This window comes from Molothrus ater, chromosome 1, assembly GCF_012460135.2.
Source record: "Molothrus ater isolate BHLD 08-10-18 breed brown headed cowbird chromosome 1, BPBGC_Mater_1.1, whole genome shotgun sequence".
In the NCBI taxonomy this organism is placed as follows: domain Eukaryota; kingdom Metazoa; phylum Chordata; class Aves; order Passeriformes; family Icteridae; genus Molothrus; species Molothrus ater.
In genome coordinates this window covers 96,837,014-96,854,550 of record NC_050478.2, presented here as the reverse complement: position 1 = coordinate 96,854,550, position 17,537 = coordinate 96,837,014, and the positions used below count along the sequence as shown (strand labels likewise).

Sequence of the window (17,537 nt, the reverse complement as noted above, 5' to 3'; positions counted from 1 at the left end):
TAAAATTTTCAAATGCACTGCTCAGCAGAAGTTTAGCTACATGAATTGCTGCAGAAGGTGTCAGAAGCTTATCAAAGGAGACAAATATGGCTGATCAAAACCTGAAGAATCTTACCAATTCCAATGCAAAAAGGCTGTCATCTTCCCAAACATTTTCAGAAATAGCATCACCAATAAGGGACATATCTTCAACAAGCAATTCAAGAACTTCCATTGTCACTCTCCTACTGCCTACACAAATGAGAGGATAAATTCAAATATAGACAAAATATTATGTTTTGATATTCAGAAGACACCACTGTAAACAAGAGATTATTCCTATATAGAATTCTGGTATTTTAATTTTCCTACATGCTTCTACAAAACTAATGCTAACTATCCTCAACAACTAATAGCTCTGAATCAGAGAAGAAAACAACTAGCCAAGTCACAACAAATTAAAACAATTATATACTTAGAAAAAATATTAATTTCCTTAAAACCTATTGCAAAATTATTTAAGAAAATAATAATGAACTTTACTACAGCTGTAAATCTGATTACTGAACTTTTTAAAGTTCATAATAAAGTCACTAATTTCCCCGATCCAGACAGCAGTGTTACAAATCTTCTTTATATATTACCTATTCCCATTGATCTGCATTTTTGGTATAGGAGTGACTTTCTTCACAGATTATTTTGTTTGAGATCTTTTAAAGAACAAAGAGATGAATACTCACTTGAGCTATTTGCACAATTCTCTGTAACAGTTTCCCCTTTGCTTGTAGGCTGGTATTTATTAATTTTCATTTCTTCTTCTGAGTGTCTCTTAATAACAAGGCTAATCTGGTCCATTAGCAACTTTTATCCTTTGTACAATTTTAAGCTTGAATATGTGGCCACAAAGAAACTTGGCCTGAGCTTAGAAATCTACAGCCTACATTTACTACAAATATAAACCTCCTCCTAATGTACCCACATAATGAGAAAACAGAGGAGTTAGAAGGTTTTATGAAGAACAAGGCAGAATATCTGGAGCCAGACCAAATATTTTCAACCTCACACAAGTGAAGATGCCAAAACTGTCTGACATCTTAAGGAACCATACGGTGACAGTTTCCCTTAAATAATCAATGTAGTGCAACTGTTGGCTTAGTTACTTGTTGATGGTATGTTTCTATTTAAAATCATAGATGGATTTCACACAACAGCATTGAATTTTCAATGTATCTTCTAACTAAGATGAAAAATTCTGCATCCTTCAAAATGCTCAAAACAAAATCTGTTTAAAAAAGATAAAGTTCTACTTGTTTGTTATAATTTAACATTAACTTCTTTGTGGATTTTTCTATCTCTTGTAAATTTTACACACTGCAGAAACCTTGCTGATATACTTGAGGAAAAAAAATTTATCTCTGTATGTGACTAGATGTGTAGCGATTATGACCACAGCTTCTGCAATTTGTAGCTTCAGTGATCTGCTTTGGGTGAGAAATGACAGAAAATGGCACAAAGTCTTTTTGAAAGCTTGGTGTTACTTTTCTCACGGAAGTTCTGTTTTCCATTGTTTTAGGCCAATTTAACTTAATAAATCTCTCCATTTTAACCAAAAATCCCCAAAAAACCCCCCACAAAACCAAAACAAGCCCACACCACTACTGATTTCTGCAATGACTTTGCTTACAAGGCAGATCAGCACAAAGGAAGAAAAATTTCAATGAACATCTCCACAAGGAGCAGAATTTAAGCTTAACTAAAATACACATCATTTTGCAAAATAAAAGGCAGCAAATTTTACAATAAGCTTACTGGTTTTTCCTTTACCCAGTAATTTAAACATCTAGATTAAAATCTACACTCTACCATATAAGTTGATAATAATCTTCATAAAAACGCCTGTTGATTTCACTAAAGATAACAACCGAAAATATAACCACATGAGAAACTGTGTGTTACTGTCTCACAGTATCACACTGTCTCACAGTGTGCCTTCAGATCACAGGCTTTCAGATCAACAGGAACAGGATAAAAATATTAGCTTCTCTACAATCTGTGTCTCATTACAGCATAGTGGAAGAATGAAGAAATATCACCAAGGAGAGTTTAAGAAGTGTAAAAAACCTAAGGAGAAGATAAACAAAGACAGGTCCACCTTTCCAGAAAGTAAAACTATTTTAATTCTATTATAAGATTGAAAGAAAGAACCTTGAAATGTAGAAAAACTGTCTTTTAACTCTGCAGATTTGAAGTGACAGGCACCAGAAATGGAAAAGATAGAAAATACATTTTCTGCAGTTTTACATTATAAATAAAAGATGCTAGAAGTCATGAATGTGCTTGTGACTAATTAATATTTAAATACCATTATTATGAAAGGGAAAAACAAAACTTTAATTCATTTTAGTTGGTTTATAACAAAACAAAAAGAATTGAATAATTTTCACACACATTTCATAGAATTTTATATATATATATATATATAAGTCGAAGCCTCTAGCTTTTAGTATTCTAGCCATAGACAGATGCACATTTCCAGCTCCTACATTTGAAACCCTGACCGCATTTACCAATACCTGTTTTGAATTACATAACATTTTACAGTTAAATACAATTTTAGACAACCTTGGAGCAAAAAGATTGTCCTCCAAAAGGGCTTTGCAATTTAGAACCTCTATAAATTAAAATTTACAATTAGACTATCATTACTTATGTTCCTTAAACCACTTGTTACTGCATCATAAGAATAAAAAAAAGACATTCACCAGAATTTTTGTTTATTATTTCTTGAACAGGAGGAAAACTCTATGCCTAAACAAATCCTTTGGAGAATGCCTCTGGTTAAAAGTGGTTATTTTTCCATCTTCCTAAATGACATTTTATCCTGACACACCATTTTTCCACCAAACACTGACTTCCTGCCACTGTCAGTAAAAAACACTTAAAATTTCTGCAGCAATTCTGGAAATCAATCAGAAGATTCAAGCTTTGTGACCTGAACAAAGTCTCCAGAAAAGATCTGTTGCAACTAGCCACAGTACATCAGTAGTCATCTGTGCCTTATTTATTTGAGGTAGTCACCTCATTGACCAACTTCTCAAGAGTATCTTGTATGAAGGATGGGAAAGAGATGCAAGTTAAACACTTAACTCAAAACTTTCTTACCTGTTCTTAGAAGAGGTACTGCATTTTCCAAGATGGAAACACAAAACTGAGGAAGGCTAAGCTGCTTCATCTGTAATTCCAAAGTGTCCTCATTTTCAATATCTGGTAAGTCAGTACGTCCTACGTCAAATGGGGAATGCAGAGAGACTCTGGAGTTTGCATTTGCTTGAGTACTGTTTCCACTTAAAACAGAAATTTAAAAAAAAAAGAAACATAATAAACTCTTGCAAAGAGAAAACACATATGTACAGATGTTACAACCAGCATTTAGTGTTTTCATGACTCCTGCCTTAAGCATATCCTTCCTCCCATCCCAAACTTTCTCTGCTATCTACCAGTGTTGCAAGAAGAGGGAGATTTTGTTTCATTGGTTTTTTAAATGTCAGAACAGGTAGCATCACAACAAGTGAATGCCAAATGTTTTGGCAATCATCTTCAAAATCACTTAGCACTGTGTACTGGAAGAAATACACATGCAATGAACACAATATAACGAGAATTATCAGTTGATTTGAAATTATTTTTTCTTTTTTTTTTTTATGAACAAAATCTATCACTTGCTTGAAGCAATACAAGTTACTAAATCAAATTTCAGCCTGAATTATACTTACTATATTAAAACCATTCTATATAGCTAGCCACAAGAATCCTTAGAAGAAAAATTAAGAAGCATGAGCTCTGTTTACTCCTTAGGACTACCGCATCCACTGTAAAACAGGAAGTATTTCCTTGTCCAAGAAATCCTTAAATGTAATCAAGTATATACTACAAAGTATATGGAATGCTATTAAATTATAGACATTTTTTAAATTATGAAATATTTGATCTATAGTATATGAATATATCATTAAATATAGTATATATGGTTCATATATTATGAACAATATATAGTTCATAACTGTATTAATTTTTAACAATAATCTAATTACACTATCAGCATTATAATTAAAAAAATCAGAACATACTTTTAAAGTTTTCTTATCCCAAATAATGTTTAGCAATTTTGATATCCTTTAAAAACCTGTATGACTAATAACTGGGGTTTGGTTGGTTCCCTTTTTTATTTTTAAACAAGCTGAAGAAACTGTAGTATGACTGTGTTACATTCTATTGTCTAATTAAATGTAAAAGATGTAAAAATGTGTAAGAAGTTAAATCCCGACTGATTAAGAAGTCAACAGAAAACCTGCAATCAAAACAGAAGAGTTCACCAATATGTAGTTTGGGTTTGGCTGAACTTACCAGAGGAAAAGGAAGGAGAGGTATCAATCACAAAAACAATTCAGAAGAGGAAAGGTTAAGTTTCCAGGCAGAATTTGAAACAGACAAACAGATAGATTGAAGAGTCTCAAGATTAAAGAAGAAGGAAAAGAAGAGTTACATATAGAATAACAATATAGAAATAAATAGCAATAAACAAATTTACATAACAATTTTGTAAGAAAAGACAAGATTCACTAAAAGCAGCTCTTCCTTATCAAAAAGAAATGTCTGAACAACAACACTACTGTCACTTCTCTCTATCAAATCTTCTATTCAACATCATGTTGTTCTTTATGCTACCTCTAGGCTAAATTATATTTTTGTAAGAAATGAGATTTCTGGGCAGTGAGTAGGTCTACTGCAGCACACAGGATGCAAGAAGATAAAGGTGTGCAGTCATAAACAGCTCATAAAATGCCCCTATTAGCTAGCACTCCCTGGTTTCTAGAAGTCTCATCACTACCTGAACTGGTACTTATTCTTATGCAGCTTTCATTTCTAGACTGACAGCCAGGCCATCACTCTCTCTTGTACAATATACACCAGCTGCTATTAAACTGTTAACTGTTCAGCTTCAGAAAATGGCCAGGGCCTAGAAGACATAAAGCCTGGAATTCATTGGCAGTGCCATATTAGTTACATGATAAAAATTAATATATTAGACTTCAATAAAAGTAACTTTTTAATATGACTGTCAAGACGTATTTACAATTGAGCTATTCTCATCACAGCCTATTTGAATACCTAGGAGGTGCTCAATCACTAAGCCCATACATCACAGAGACTCAAATGAACTACCAACAAGCACACAGATTTACAAGGACTTTCAAAATCCCACATACTAGAAGACATTGGTACTTGAACAGCAGCTTTAAGTCTTTAAGTTGGGCAAAGACAAGCAACAAAACCACACACAAAAACTTCTACATTTTGAGGGTATACAGATTATTTATAATTTCATATAAGAATCAAATATTTACACAAATATTATAGAACTGAAATTTGTTGCCACAATTAACAACAAATTTTAAAGACTTCAATAGAAATCTTTATACAGTAGAGCATTTTTGACAATACTATATACTGTTACCTACAGGATGGCCATTCCACTTAAAAGAACTTATGAGGTCATCTGCTGAAAAAAAGAAAAATCCCTGACTCTCCAGCAATAGACTGAATATATGCTTTTCTGTGTCTTACAAATACATGCACAAGTAATAACAGTTGATAGGAAGAGACTTTGTTTAAAATGGTGGTTGGGTACAAAATGTGGCAATGTTTTTATGTATTCTGAACACCACTTCAAGAAAGGTTTAATTCATAAACATGGGTTCAATCTTCACAAGTTACCAAAACCATTGCATCAATCCACATACTGACAAGGAGCTGATAATATAATCCTATATTAAAATGTTTTTAACTGAAGGGTAAGTTATTTCCTGTTTCATTCACCTAGAAGATACTGCATCCCAATCTTGACCATCTCCTCTAGGACGCTGAACTGTCCGTCCAATTACAGAGGGCCGAGGACTGCTGCTTCCAGGTGACGGATTCTGAGAACCAGGAGCACCCCTCGCTTCTTGACAGTAAGATATAGATGAATTCTGGGAAGCTGTGCCTTTATGTAACATAAAGAACATAGTTTCCCTTAGAAGTATCCATAATTCTGAAAGATACTACGTAGTAAACAGTAAAAGTAACTAAGGCAGGATATGGAAAAAAACACCAGGTAAATACTGATGACTTGGAACTGGCAAGTAGCAGAGTTTGGAAACCAAATTCCAAGGCAAACACCACTGAAGATTCCAGCGGAATCATCAATCTTGAGTTTTAAAAATAGAAACACAGTGTCTGGGTAAGGCTATTGGACTTGATGTTATAACTGAATTAGCAGCCAGTACCATTTATTAAGACACCAAATATAGGGGCAATCTTATGAAGAGAACCAGACTACCAATTTATAGAAACGAAGCTTTGACTCAATTCAGATGACAGAATAGAAACAAGAAGACCATTATAAGTAATCTACACCATTAAAGCTACAACATTTAAGCATTAAGAGCATTGTGAAACATCCCTCATGACTGCAAAATTAAAAACAATGATTAAACTATTTTTAGCCATCAGCATAAAAAAAAAGAAAGTTCACAGAGCTCATGAAATTAGTAACTACATTGTTAAGTACTAATAGCTTGAAAGCTTTTCTGAAACTTTGCCCACTTTGATTTTACAGATTCAATTTCGTTTTAGTTAAAAATCCCTTCCCTGCTGACATACAAACAATTGGATACTGGGAGAAGTTGATGAATGGGGAATCACAGGAAAGTAAAACTGAATAAGTACATTAAAACAATGCAAGTATTCCAAGTTTTTAAATTAATATTAATAGCACTGAACACCAAAACAATTTCACAAGATTACATTTGCCATAAGGTTCTGGTTTTGGTTTTTTCTGTCATTTTAGACAATCTTATCTGTAGTAAAAACAACAGTATCTCAAATACTTAAAAATACCTACCTTGCTCTGAGGAAGAAAAACTTGGATCCCTATGGAAGTTAAGCCTAGTTCTCAAAAAGATGCAGAGCTGTTGCAAGCATGACACAGCCTGCAAAGCCAACTGGTGTCTCCCATCTCCTCCAAAAGCCAAGTTTAGAAGAGATAAAAGGCTCTGCAAAGACAAAACCACCAACATCAAGACCTGAACATTAATCATCATCATGAACAACCATGCCAGCAAGTCTTACACTAAATATAGTTCAAAAATGTTTCCAAGTGTTTTTCAAAATCACAGCAAAGAATAAATAGGCTCAACTACTGTTTCATTACTGAATGCAAGACTACCAGGCCTAAGGAAGAAGCCAAGTTTCACATTATATTTCCAATAAAGTCACCACTTTCATTATGGGAGCCCATTAGAGGGTGTGCAGACAACAGCCACACCATTTATCTTATTCAGAAGAAACAAAGTATTCCTTCAGAAAGCACTTAATTAGTGATTAGCAATATACATTGTTAGAAGCAAAAAACTTTAAAACTGCAATATATAGACAATGTCCTTTCCTATGCACCTGGAGTTAGCATGAAGGTACTTCTGTTTAACTATTTTGTTTAAAACCAAATTGAATCATTTGCATCAATTCATCCTTGGCACAGCTTATACCAATAAAAACTTTATGTGAATTCTTGCCTGTACAATCTTTGGCCTTTGAAGGAAGATCTCTGCAGGAAAATCTTGCATAATCACATCCTGAAGAAGCTCACATGTACTCCAAATTAAACTTTGGTTGTTACTTCTCAAAGAGCTACAAGTTCATATTTAAATATGTATTAAAATGAAAAGAAAACCAACCAGTAATTATTAGCCTGAACAAGTCTTTACAAGAAAGTTATCATCACAACACTGGAGAATCTAAAGAAAAAAATCTCTGTAATTCTATTGTCATATCATTTTTTCAGTTGAATTATTCCTTAGCTATATATACAATAAAGAACAAACTCAATTCCCACAAGTAAAATTTGGTTACAAGAGGAGAAATAACTTTATTGATTCTGAATTAGAAATTAAAATAAGATCTACTGGAAATTCCCTGTGAAGCTAGTGATTATCTCAATGGTATATAGCAAGTAATATAACTCATACCAGTAAGAAAGTTTCTTTCATTACTAAGGTTCATGTATAACTTCAAAGCACTTGCATTACATAAGTGGGAAATTCCATAAAAGGGAGAAATTTATTAGCTATTCTCTAAGATGAATATTAGTTAATTATAAGAATCTTTAGGACAGTCTATTTCACTTTTTCCAATTGTTTCAGAAACCATTGTTTCTGAAATCACTGTAAAAAATCAAATATGTCCAGTGTTACAGATCTGTGTTCCTCTTCTATACTCCAGCATAAAGGAAATTAAATATTAAACAGGTTCTCCAGCTTCAGAGATCTTTCAAAAGGAAAAAACAAACACACAAAAAAAAACTATGCTAGAAATCTATCAGAGTTCTGTGACAACGCATAAGGAATCCCAACTACAGAACTCTCCCTTGGGGGACTTGAAACACTTTTTCTAAATTAAAGAAAAAAAAAAGTCACTGCAGAAAGTCAGTTGGAATGACTCAATGCTTGGATAAGGCCCTGTACCTAAACTTATTGGCCTAAAGCTACTACTAAAAGTAGGGATTTTCCTACCAACTGGTCATGGGGGTAAAGTAAGTAATTATTTTATTTCAGCTGAAGGAAATCTTTGATCCACTTAAGAAATTTAAAATACAGACTGAAGCGTCATGAACAAAAGACCCAAAGACACTCTGATTTAAACACAAAAAATGGAGAGTGATATTGCCCAGCTTCAGCCCAGATTTTATGACCATTTATCAAAAATTAGCTCACTGGGCTATTTACAAGAACAAGCTCACGATGCAGAAGGACAGAAACTTATAGCCATTAATCCTGAAAAAGAAAAACTACAAGGAAATTGTAATGTTTCTATTACTGCACCTTTCATTTGATGAAAGAACATGTCTATCTGTTGAAGTCAGAGTTAGCCAAGGAAAGGTGGAAAATTTCAAACATTTCACTGCAAAAAAAACCAGAGCAGATGTCTTGAAATATATTTTATAGAAATATTATATTGTATACATTCAAGGCAAAATAAAAAACCTATAAACAATATACTATCTTATACAGAGATATCTTTTAGTAAGCACAGGCTTGCAGAAATTCAAATGCTTTTAGACTTTTCAGAAATACCGAAACATCACCAAGGTCATACCAAATCCTAATGAAATATGTTTACTGGGGAAAGCTTTACCAAATAATGAACACATTAGTGGAAGAATACTCAATCTGCCACATCATGCTTTCAATCAAATCATAAGTTTTTTATCTGCTACTAAAGAATATTTTATCCATTAGCATGATCTCTAAAAATGGAAAATTCACCTCATGGTTATACTCTTCAAGCAGTAGAAATTATTTTTCTTACAAAATTATGACACATAATAACTTTGTAATGAAAATATCTTTAAAGCTATTTCTAACCTAAAAGTTTGTAATAATTATTGTGCAGTTCCTAAGATAGTTGATACACTACTAAAAACTCAACTGGTGATTTACCTACAGTAACTGCAAAGCCACATTTTAAAATCTAGATCTCAGCACCATACTGTATTCTGAATAAGAAACTCTCCTGTGAGCTGCTACTAGTATACTGGTACAGGCAAAGACTTGCCAAAATATTATTGATCTGTGGTTGTCAGTGAAACACTCCATATCATTTGACAAAAAAAAAACAAACCAAAAATCAAAACATAACACTGGTTTTCATTTAAATACAAAGCAAAGATTCCCCTAGCACCTAAACCAGTTTTCTAAAAATAGAAAGGTATTTCAGACTAAGTTTTGTTGAAATAAAACGATAAAACGTACTTAATCCTTTAAGCCACTTCTGATTATGAAACACAGATCATCTGGAAAACAGTGGCAATTTAAGTAATTTTTAAAACTGCAGCACTTTCTAATGTACTTTAGATATTCCAAAGAGTTACAGTATTTACTGGAAAAGGGAAATATCTATTAAGATGAATGTCATTTTTAAAAGCATTATAATTGTAGCTTCTGTGGTGTTAGATTTCACAGAATAACAAAAGGAAAAAGAAGAGCCAATTTTGCTATCCACATTTGTAATGGAATTCCATCTGAATTACAACTCCAAGTTCTTTCTGTAATTACCATACTCTTTTATAACTACACATACCAACTGTTCTTTTGGGAGATATTTCTAACTGCGGCAGATGACTTCTACTTTGACAAAAATATCCAGTGAATAATTCCTCTTGAGGCAGAACTAAAATAAAAAAAGGGGTAAATTTAAAAAATGCACATGCACAAAAAAACTCCTGAATTTATTTTCATGCTTTTCCATAACTACCTCCCTCTTGCCCTTGAGTTTTAAAGCAGTTTCCTTAATAGGTTAAAATGGTCTCAGATGATCAGAAAAATGGAGCAAAAAGAGTGTGTCCATGTTTGTTTTTTTTAAAATCATATTCTGCAACTGTAAAGGGTGCATTTTTCTCCATTTTTTATACTAACTAGCATACCATCCAAACAATAGCAGAAACAATTACACAGCCTGATAGAGGACTGACAGCCAAATAAATGGCTTTCCTTTAATCTACCTATGTAGTAATAAAATTAACTTTTTAAATTAATTACTTAAAATCTTTTTCTACCAAACTGCTGTCTTCTTAGGTCACCTAGAAAGTTGCCCTCTTGTATAAATGTATTTTGCCCCATGTCATTCATATGCAAACTGTATAAAGAAATACACAAGAAATGTTAACACTAAAAGCAATCTCTCCAGACCATAATATTTGGTTCAAAGGATCAAACTAGATAATGCCAGGTTATTAGTTTACAGTAATTTTTTCCAGTAACTTAAGTTGAATCAGAAAGAAAAATACAACACTCCTGCTAGGAACCATTAGGATTATTCCATCCACACATGCACACAATTTACAGTATAAATAACTTCAACTGAGTAGTTTCAGAAGGATATAATTTAAGAATGCACATGTAGAAGATTATTCTTCTCCATACAGTAGAAAAATTAAGTTATAATCTGCCCCTGTGTGGGCATAGGAGGGAAAAAATACTAAAAATTAATCACCAGGCACATAAGTCTAGTGAACTAAATCTCCAAGCATTAGAGAGGTGGCAGAAACCACCAAAAAATTACTTTTATCTCTGTGACTGCAGAGATGAGTGACAGGGGTGTGGTCATTAGTGCTACACACACTGTGTAACAGCACTCTCTTTCCCACAATAAGCAGGAGGTAATGTAATATGACATGTAATTTTCTCCTCCAAACTGTGTTCCAAAATTTTTAAGGCAGAAGAGGAGAGCCAAATGGGTTAGACTGCATCTAGAAGGAAATGTAAATCATTGTAACAGACAGATAATGAGCTAGGTAACAGATGCAAGCAATAGCACTTCACACATAATGTGACATTTTAAAGAAAGTTTATGTATTCTTCTATGACAAATGCTTATCCAATACTAAGTACATAGAGCATACAGCTACTGTAGGTTCAAAAATCATTCTATTAGGATCAACTATTGTTTTTTTTCTTTTTCTTTGGTCATAGGACTTGAATTGCTTTCCAAGCTAGAGCCCACTATACAAAGAACGGCAGCAAAGCACACCAGCTAAATTACAGATTTATTTGAAGTTGCTACAGACTTGCTGCCATAAAGCTGTCCTTGAAAGTTGTGTCATGCTCTTTGTACATTATAGAAAACAGATATTCTACACTGAGGAAATGGATATGGAATTCCATTACAGGAATGCCACCAGGTGATTTAGCTAAGGTCACACTGTCTCTGGCAGAATCTGATTAGCACACACTTCACTGATCTCTCAGGAATAATTCGCCTGCTATGCCAGAAAACATCAGCTTCTCAAAGTCTTTTCATTTGCTTTATTTTAATATAAAATAAATTACAGTTTAAAAGAGGTAATTTACCTGGTTGATCTACTGAAGTCTGAGACTGAGCTTGATAACATACTGAAGAACTAGAAGGGAGTTCAGAAGAAAGAAAGAACAGTCTGTCCACAATCCCATCAATTATGGCCTGCAAATTTGGATCCACGTCGGAGCGAAGCTGAGAGAAGAATTCCACTGCACCAATTCCAATCATTTTCTGGGCAGCAGGTGGATGCTACATTAAGATAAATAACTGACCAAGTTAGTTTGAAGAGTCTTAAGGTCTTTGGATGGGGGGGGCAGGGAATAGAGAACAGCAGGGGGAAGAAAGAAAAAAAATTGAAATTCTTAAGTTATATTTTGCCTTCATTCATTTAGACCATTGTGCTGAGGTAGAGTTCATTTTCTTCCCAGTGGCTGGCACAGGGATGTGTTTTGGACTTGTGCTGAACACAGGGTTGATAATAAAGAGATATTTTTGTTAATGCTAAGCAGGGCTTACACAGAACCAAAGGCTTTTTTGCTGTCCTGACAAGGGATCTGGGAGTACAGGGGAGTTTGGAAGGGGACACAGCCAGGACAGGTGACCCCAGCTGAGCGGAGGGATATTACACAATCACAAAAAGGCCTGGGTTGGAAGGTTAAAGAACATCTGTCAGCAACCTTAAAGATCAGCTGTTCCAACAGCAGATCAGTCTATAAAGGGGGTGAAATGAAGAGGAAGGGGGAACATGTGGAGTGATGGTCTTTTTCTTCTCAAGTCACTATTCCATGTGAGGGTGCCATCTCCCCTGGAGATGGCTGAACACCTGCCTGCCCATGGGAAGTGGTGAATGAATCCCTTGTTTTGCTTTCCTTGTGCGTGCAGCTTTTGCTTTTTCTATGAAACTGCCTTTGTCTCAACCCATGAGTCTTCTCCCTTTTACCAATCCCATTCTCTCCCAACCCAGTGCCACTGGTGGGGTGTGAGCAAGCAGCTGTGTGGGGCTTGGCTGCTGGCTGGGGTTAAATCCTGACATCTGTCCGTCAGTATCAAGGAAGAGTTGTTTTTTTAACTCTGCATAGTTGCAGTTTAGCGATTAAAACACAAGCATGTAAAAATCTGAGCTATCTGAAGTTTCTGTAATATTTTCTCAAATTAGTTGCAACAATGTTCAAATCTTTACTTTCCAGGAACAATGCAAATGCTTAGCTGCAAATCATGCTCCAAGTTTAAAATGAAGCACTAGATGAGAAACTGAAGAAGCTGAGAAATTGAAGCAGAGATCCAGAAAAAACGTTTTTCTCAGCTCTCTCATCCATTTGAAGTCACTGTAATTGTTTTAATTTTGGTCTACACACAGGGGCTTCATTATTCCTGTCTTTGTAAAACATTGAAAATCTCGTTACATGGAGATACAAAGTCAAGTAATATCCAAGTAGCTTCAGCCTTCTAAAAACATACAGTTTAAAAATAAATGAATGCTAGTATGTCATACCTTGATCAAACTGTTCACAAAATTTAACACTTCCTCTTTTATTGGTACGACTGGGAAATTGAACCACTCCAAAAGGTTACGAAAAAGTGCTTTTTCGTGGACCAGATCAGCATAGGAAATCAAGTTGTGGTCAAGTTTAAACAGAATAGCCTTCAAAGATCGCTCTCTTATCTCTGTCAGTTCATGACCTGCCCCAAAAAAAAAGTGATTAAGAAACCCATAAAATTATTTGACATAACTTTTTTCTTATTTGGAGAAACAGAATGCTGCCAGAAATGCAGTGAAAAACAGCCAGCTTACAAGCTGCCAGTATTATCCCTACCAGGAAAACAAATACGATTAGCACTCGTCAGCAACAACCTCATGAAGTGTTTGTATGATTATAAAGCAGTGACACATTATAAGATATACTGATACAATCCGGTGCCAAATGCGCCTCTACGGATTTACCCTGGAACCGGAACCTCTACCAGGGTATGTGGTGGGTACGGAAAGCTGCCCCGAACCCACCAACCGAACAAAAAGTTACCCAAGCCCCCTGAATGGAAAGACAGCGTGTCTGAAGGGGAAGCCCTTGGCATTTCCTTATGGAAGCGTGTCCCACTAGGGCAGCGCCGCCGCCCCCTCCGCGCCTGCCGCGGGGAGCGGAGTGGAAGAGCAGCGGGCAGACGAGCGGCGAGGGGCGGCGGAGGCCGGGCAGGGGAGGCAGGGCTCCCGCAGAGCGTTGCTGGGCCGCAGGCGGCGGGCCCGGGAGGGAGAGGAGCCATCATTACCGAGCTTCCTGACGAGCGCCGCCAGCTCCATCGCGCCGCTCCGCCCGCCGCATTCAACCGCCGCGCCGGCCCGCCCGTCCGGCTGGAGCCGCCCGCCGAGCACCTCGGGAAATGTAGTCCGCCCGCTTCCGCCCCGGGCCCGCCGCCCCGCGCTGCGCGCGAAGCACGCCGGGAACTCTCATCGCCCCGCGGCCCGCCGGCGGGAGCACAGAGAACTACAGTTCCCATGAGGCCCCGCGCCTCCCGCCCCGCCGCGGGTGCCGGGCCTGCCGGGCGGGATGGCGGCGGGGGGCGGCAGAGGGACCTGAAGCTGCAAGTGTGTGCACCTTCCTGCGGGGGGTGTAGCCTCGTGGGGCCCGCTTCTTCTCTCCAGCAACTAACCGGTGACAGGATGAGAGACATAGCCTTGAGCTACTCCAGGGAACGATTTATTCATCCCAGTACGGAAGGGAGACTGCTAGAAAGATAGCGAGGGACTTTTTGCAAGCGCGTGCAGTGACCGGGCAGGGGAGAATGAGTTCTAACTGAAAGATGATGGGTTTAGATTAAATGTTAGGAAGGAATTCCTTACTGTGAGGGTGGTGAGACACTGGAACAGGTTGCCCAGAGATGTTGTGGATGTGCCATCCCAGGAAGCGTTCAAGTTCAGGCTGGATGGGGCTTTGAGGAACCTGTTTTAGTAGAAGGTGCCCTGTCCGTGGCAGTGGGGTTGGAACTAGATGGTATTCAAGGTTCCTTCCAACCCAAACCATTGTTCTGTTTTACAATTTACATTTAGAGTGATAATGAAGTGTTTGCTGATGTCACTTTGATGTGTCTGCCAGCACTCTGGAAATAGCTCTTGCTGACTTGTGTAAAGCAAAGCGATGAGGGGGTGAAGTAGGAGGTGAATCATTAGAGGGTTTGGGTTCTCTTTTTCATGTAACCTAGACTCTAGGACTACATTGCTTTGTCTATAATGCAAGACTATTTCACAAAAGAATTTCTTAAGCACATACTAAAGATGGATGTACATGGTTCCTCATCTGATCTGAGGGCTGGTCTTATTTTTGAAAATTTGTGTTTGTCATCATAGTTGGAAAATATAAATCGATGATAGCTGGACAAATGATAGACATTGTGTGTATATGCTTGTGAATTTTTTTGTACATAACTGCAGGTTCACAAAAGAAGATGGCCTTATAATAGTCATGGGGGGGGAGGGAGTTATACCACGTATTTCACAATAAACTACATTTTTATCAGCACCCAACAAAAATGTAAACGTGCAGTGCAGCATGTGCAAATGCTTTCCAAAGGATATATGTCACTGCCCTCTCAGTTTATGGCTAATTGTTTCTCCATGTGGTCACCATCACTGTGCTACTCTTTCACAGTAAATTCATATTAATGTCCTCCATCTGCTCTATCAAGATTTTGCTAAATTCTTAATTGCAACTCAAAACCGTCTGTCATTTTGCAGGACAGTATTTCTATCTGCAGAACAATATAACAAAGGGACTTTATTAAGCTAATTATAAATGTACTGTGATTGCTGCAACAGGGCTTTGTTTAGCACAGGAGACTGAACTTGCATGGATCTATCAAGAGCAATTACATGAGAAGCATCACTTACTAAGTAAAAATTCCTTTTAGCTGTGCACGATACGCTTGTTCAATGAAATATGAAGAGCTCTAACCAGATGCACACTGGGCTACTCACATTTCCTCAAATAGGACTAGAGGGAACTTCATGTGACCCCATGTGATACTTGTGATAATAATAAAATGGATTAGTATCTCATTTCTGCAGCAAGAAGAAGGAATTAAGGAAGCAGGCATTTCCCAAAATAAAAACATTTCTTCAGGAGGAAGAGCTACATCGTTCACCTCTATGGGAGTGTTCAATCTGGGTCCTTCTTACCTCTTAAATATGGTCAATCTACATTGAACAAAAGCTTTCTTACACTGTCTTCAATGTTGGTGTTAGTGGCTACAAAACGTTTCATAGAGACACATACTCCTGCACTGTAATTGTGGCCATTTTGGTCAGTTTTTCTTAAATGATTGCCTAATTAGGTTCATCTTTAAGAAATATTCCTAACCTTGAAAAGCAGCTTCAGTTTTGCTGCTCTTGTTTTAGATCAGAAAAGAGATGATTGTTTACCCAAAACTGATCCAGGGGCCTGCTCTATCAGCTGGGGCAATACATTTTATGCTATCATGGCTCAAGACTGATATTCAATTTAAATATTTTAATTTTTATATATAGAAGGGTGATATATTAAGGGAAAAGTGAATATCTCCATAAAATAGTAACTAAATACACACACACAGACAAAAAAAGTTTACTGGCTATTAAAAATGAAAAGAAGTGGAGGATGGACTCAATAATTATTGCTGGCATTATAAGACAACCTAAATAGGGGAATATGAGTCTCTCATTACTGACTCCCTCTGTGTCTGCATCTCCTGTTTTGGACTAATGCTAGCAGCTCTGTTTTCCCTCTTACCTGCTTGTTCCCTTTAGCTTGTGTATTCCCATAACTGCTTCTGAAGACAGTTGGACTTTTTCCTCTCCATTGGCATTATTTAACATGGGTATCTTTTCTTCTAAGTATATTCTTACTGATCTGCAGTTAAAATGTGTAGGAGTTCCATCAGTGGGAAAATTAGTCACTGGTCTCATTTACATTGTCCCTTGTTCCTTCCTTACTGCACTCTGCATAAAATGAACTTTAAAGAGCTGCCTACTCCTGACTCCTTACAAGCTTGGTTTCTATAATTCAAATAACGTTTTTTTTCTATTTTATATTCTCTGTGTCAGATGGGTTCCATCCCAATAAACTGATGAAAGGTGGACAAGCAGTGGATATTGATGTGCATCTATGTGCATGACATTTTAGCATGTAACTGCAGATGCACAAGTGAAGATGGTTTTGTGATTCTCACAGTTTTGTAGAGAATTTTACAAAAGAATTTTGTTCTTTTACAAAAGCCATCTCTTAGCACTTTCAATATAAGATGCGCTGTAATTTTAAATTTCCCTTATTTCAAATGTAATACAGAAAGAGGAACTTGAAAAAACTTTTTCTGAGTTTTTTTAAGAAGTTTTCAGTCTTATTTTTATTTATTATTTCTGTGACTCATTCATTACAGGATGAAGTCTTATTATCTCTGCATCCTTTTTTCAAAGCTGTCTATTCATAACATATTTTTCCTTCTTTACTGCTCTGACTTCTGTCCTTTTTCATTCCACAAGTTCTCTGAAGATCAACATATCAAAGACTCTTATCTGACAGGGACTTGATACCATTAGTGATAATATCTTTATTGTACTTCTGAGCTTAACTGTTGCAACTTCCAATTCTCTGGGAATTTCCTGCTGTCTAGCTTTTCACCTATGTCGAGCAGTAGTCGGA

The 17,537-nt window shown here is 36.4% G+C and overlaps 1 protein-coding gene across 1 annotated transcript in view; it reads right to left on the bottom strand.

The window, feature by feature from the left end:
• The window catches only part of RTTN (rotatin), a 79,398-nt gene extending 65,223 nt beyond the window's left edge, over window positions 1–14,175 (bottom strand). The window contains exons 1-10 of the mRNA XM_036379093.1: window positions 14,137–14,175; window positions 13,364–13,551; window positions 11,925–12,120; window positions 10,156–10,245; window positions 8,898–8,976; window positions 7,593–7,707; window positions 6,923–7,073; window positions 5,857–6,022; window positions 3,142–3,323; window positions 116–231 (exon numbers count right to left, since the gene is read on the bottom strand). Of these exons, the coding sequence (XP_036234986.1) occupies window positions 116–231; window positions 3,142–3,323; window positions 5,857–6,022; window positions 6,923–7,073; window positions 7,593–7,707; window positions 8,898–8,976; window positions 10,156–10,245; window positions 11,925–12,120; window positions 13,364–13,551; window positions 14,137–14,167 (1,314 nt within the window). The 5' untranslated portion in view covers window positions 14,168–14,175. The remainder of the gene's footprint in view (window positions 1–115; window positions 232–3,141; window positions 3,324–5,856; window positions 6,023–6,922; window positions 7,074–7,592; window positions 7,708–8,897; window positions 8,977–10,155; window positions 10,246–11,924; window positions 12,121–13,363; window positions 13,552–14,136) is intronic.
• Between the last annotated feature and the right edge of the window lie 3,362 nt (window positions 14,176–17,537).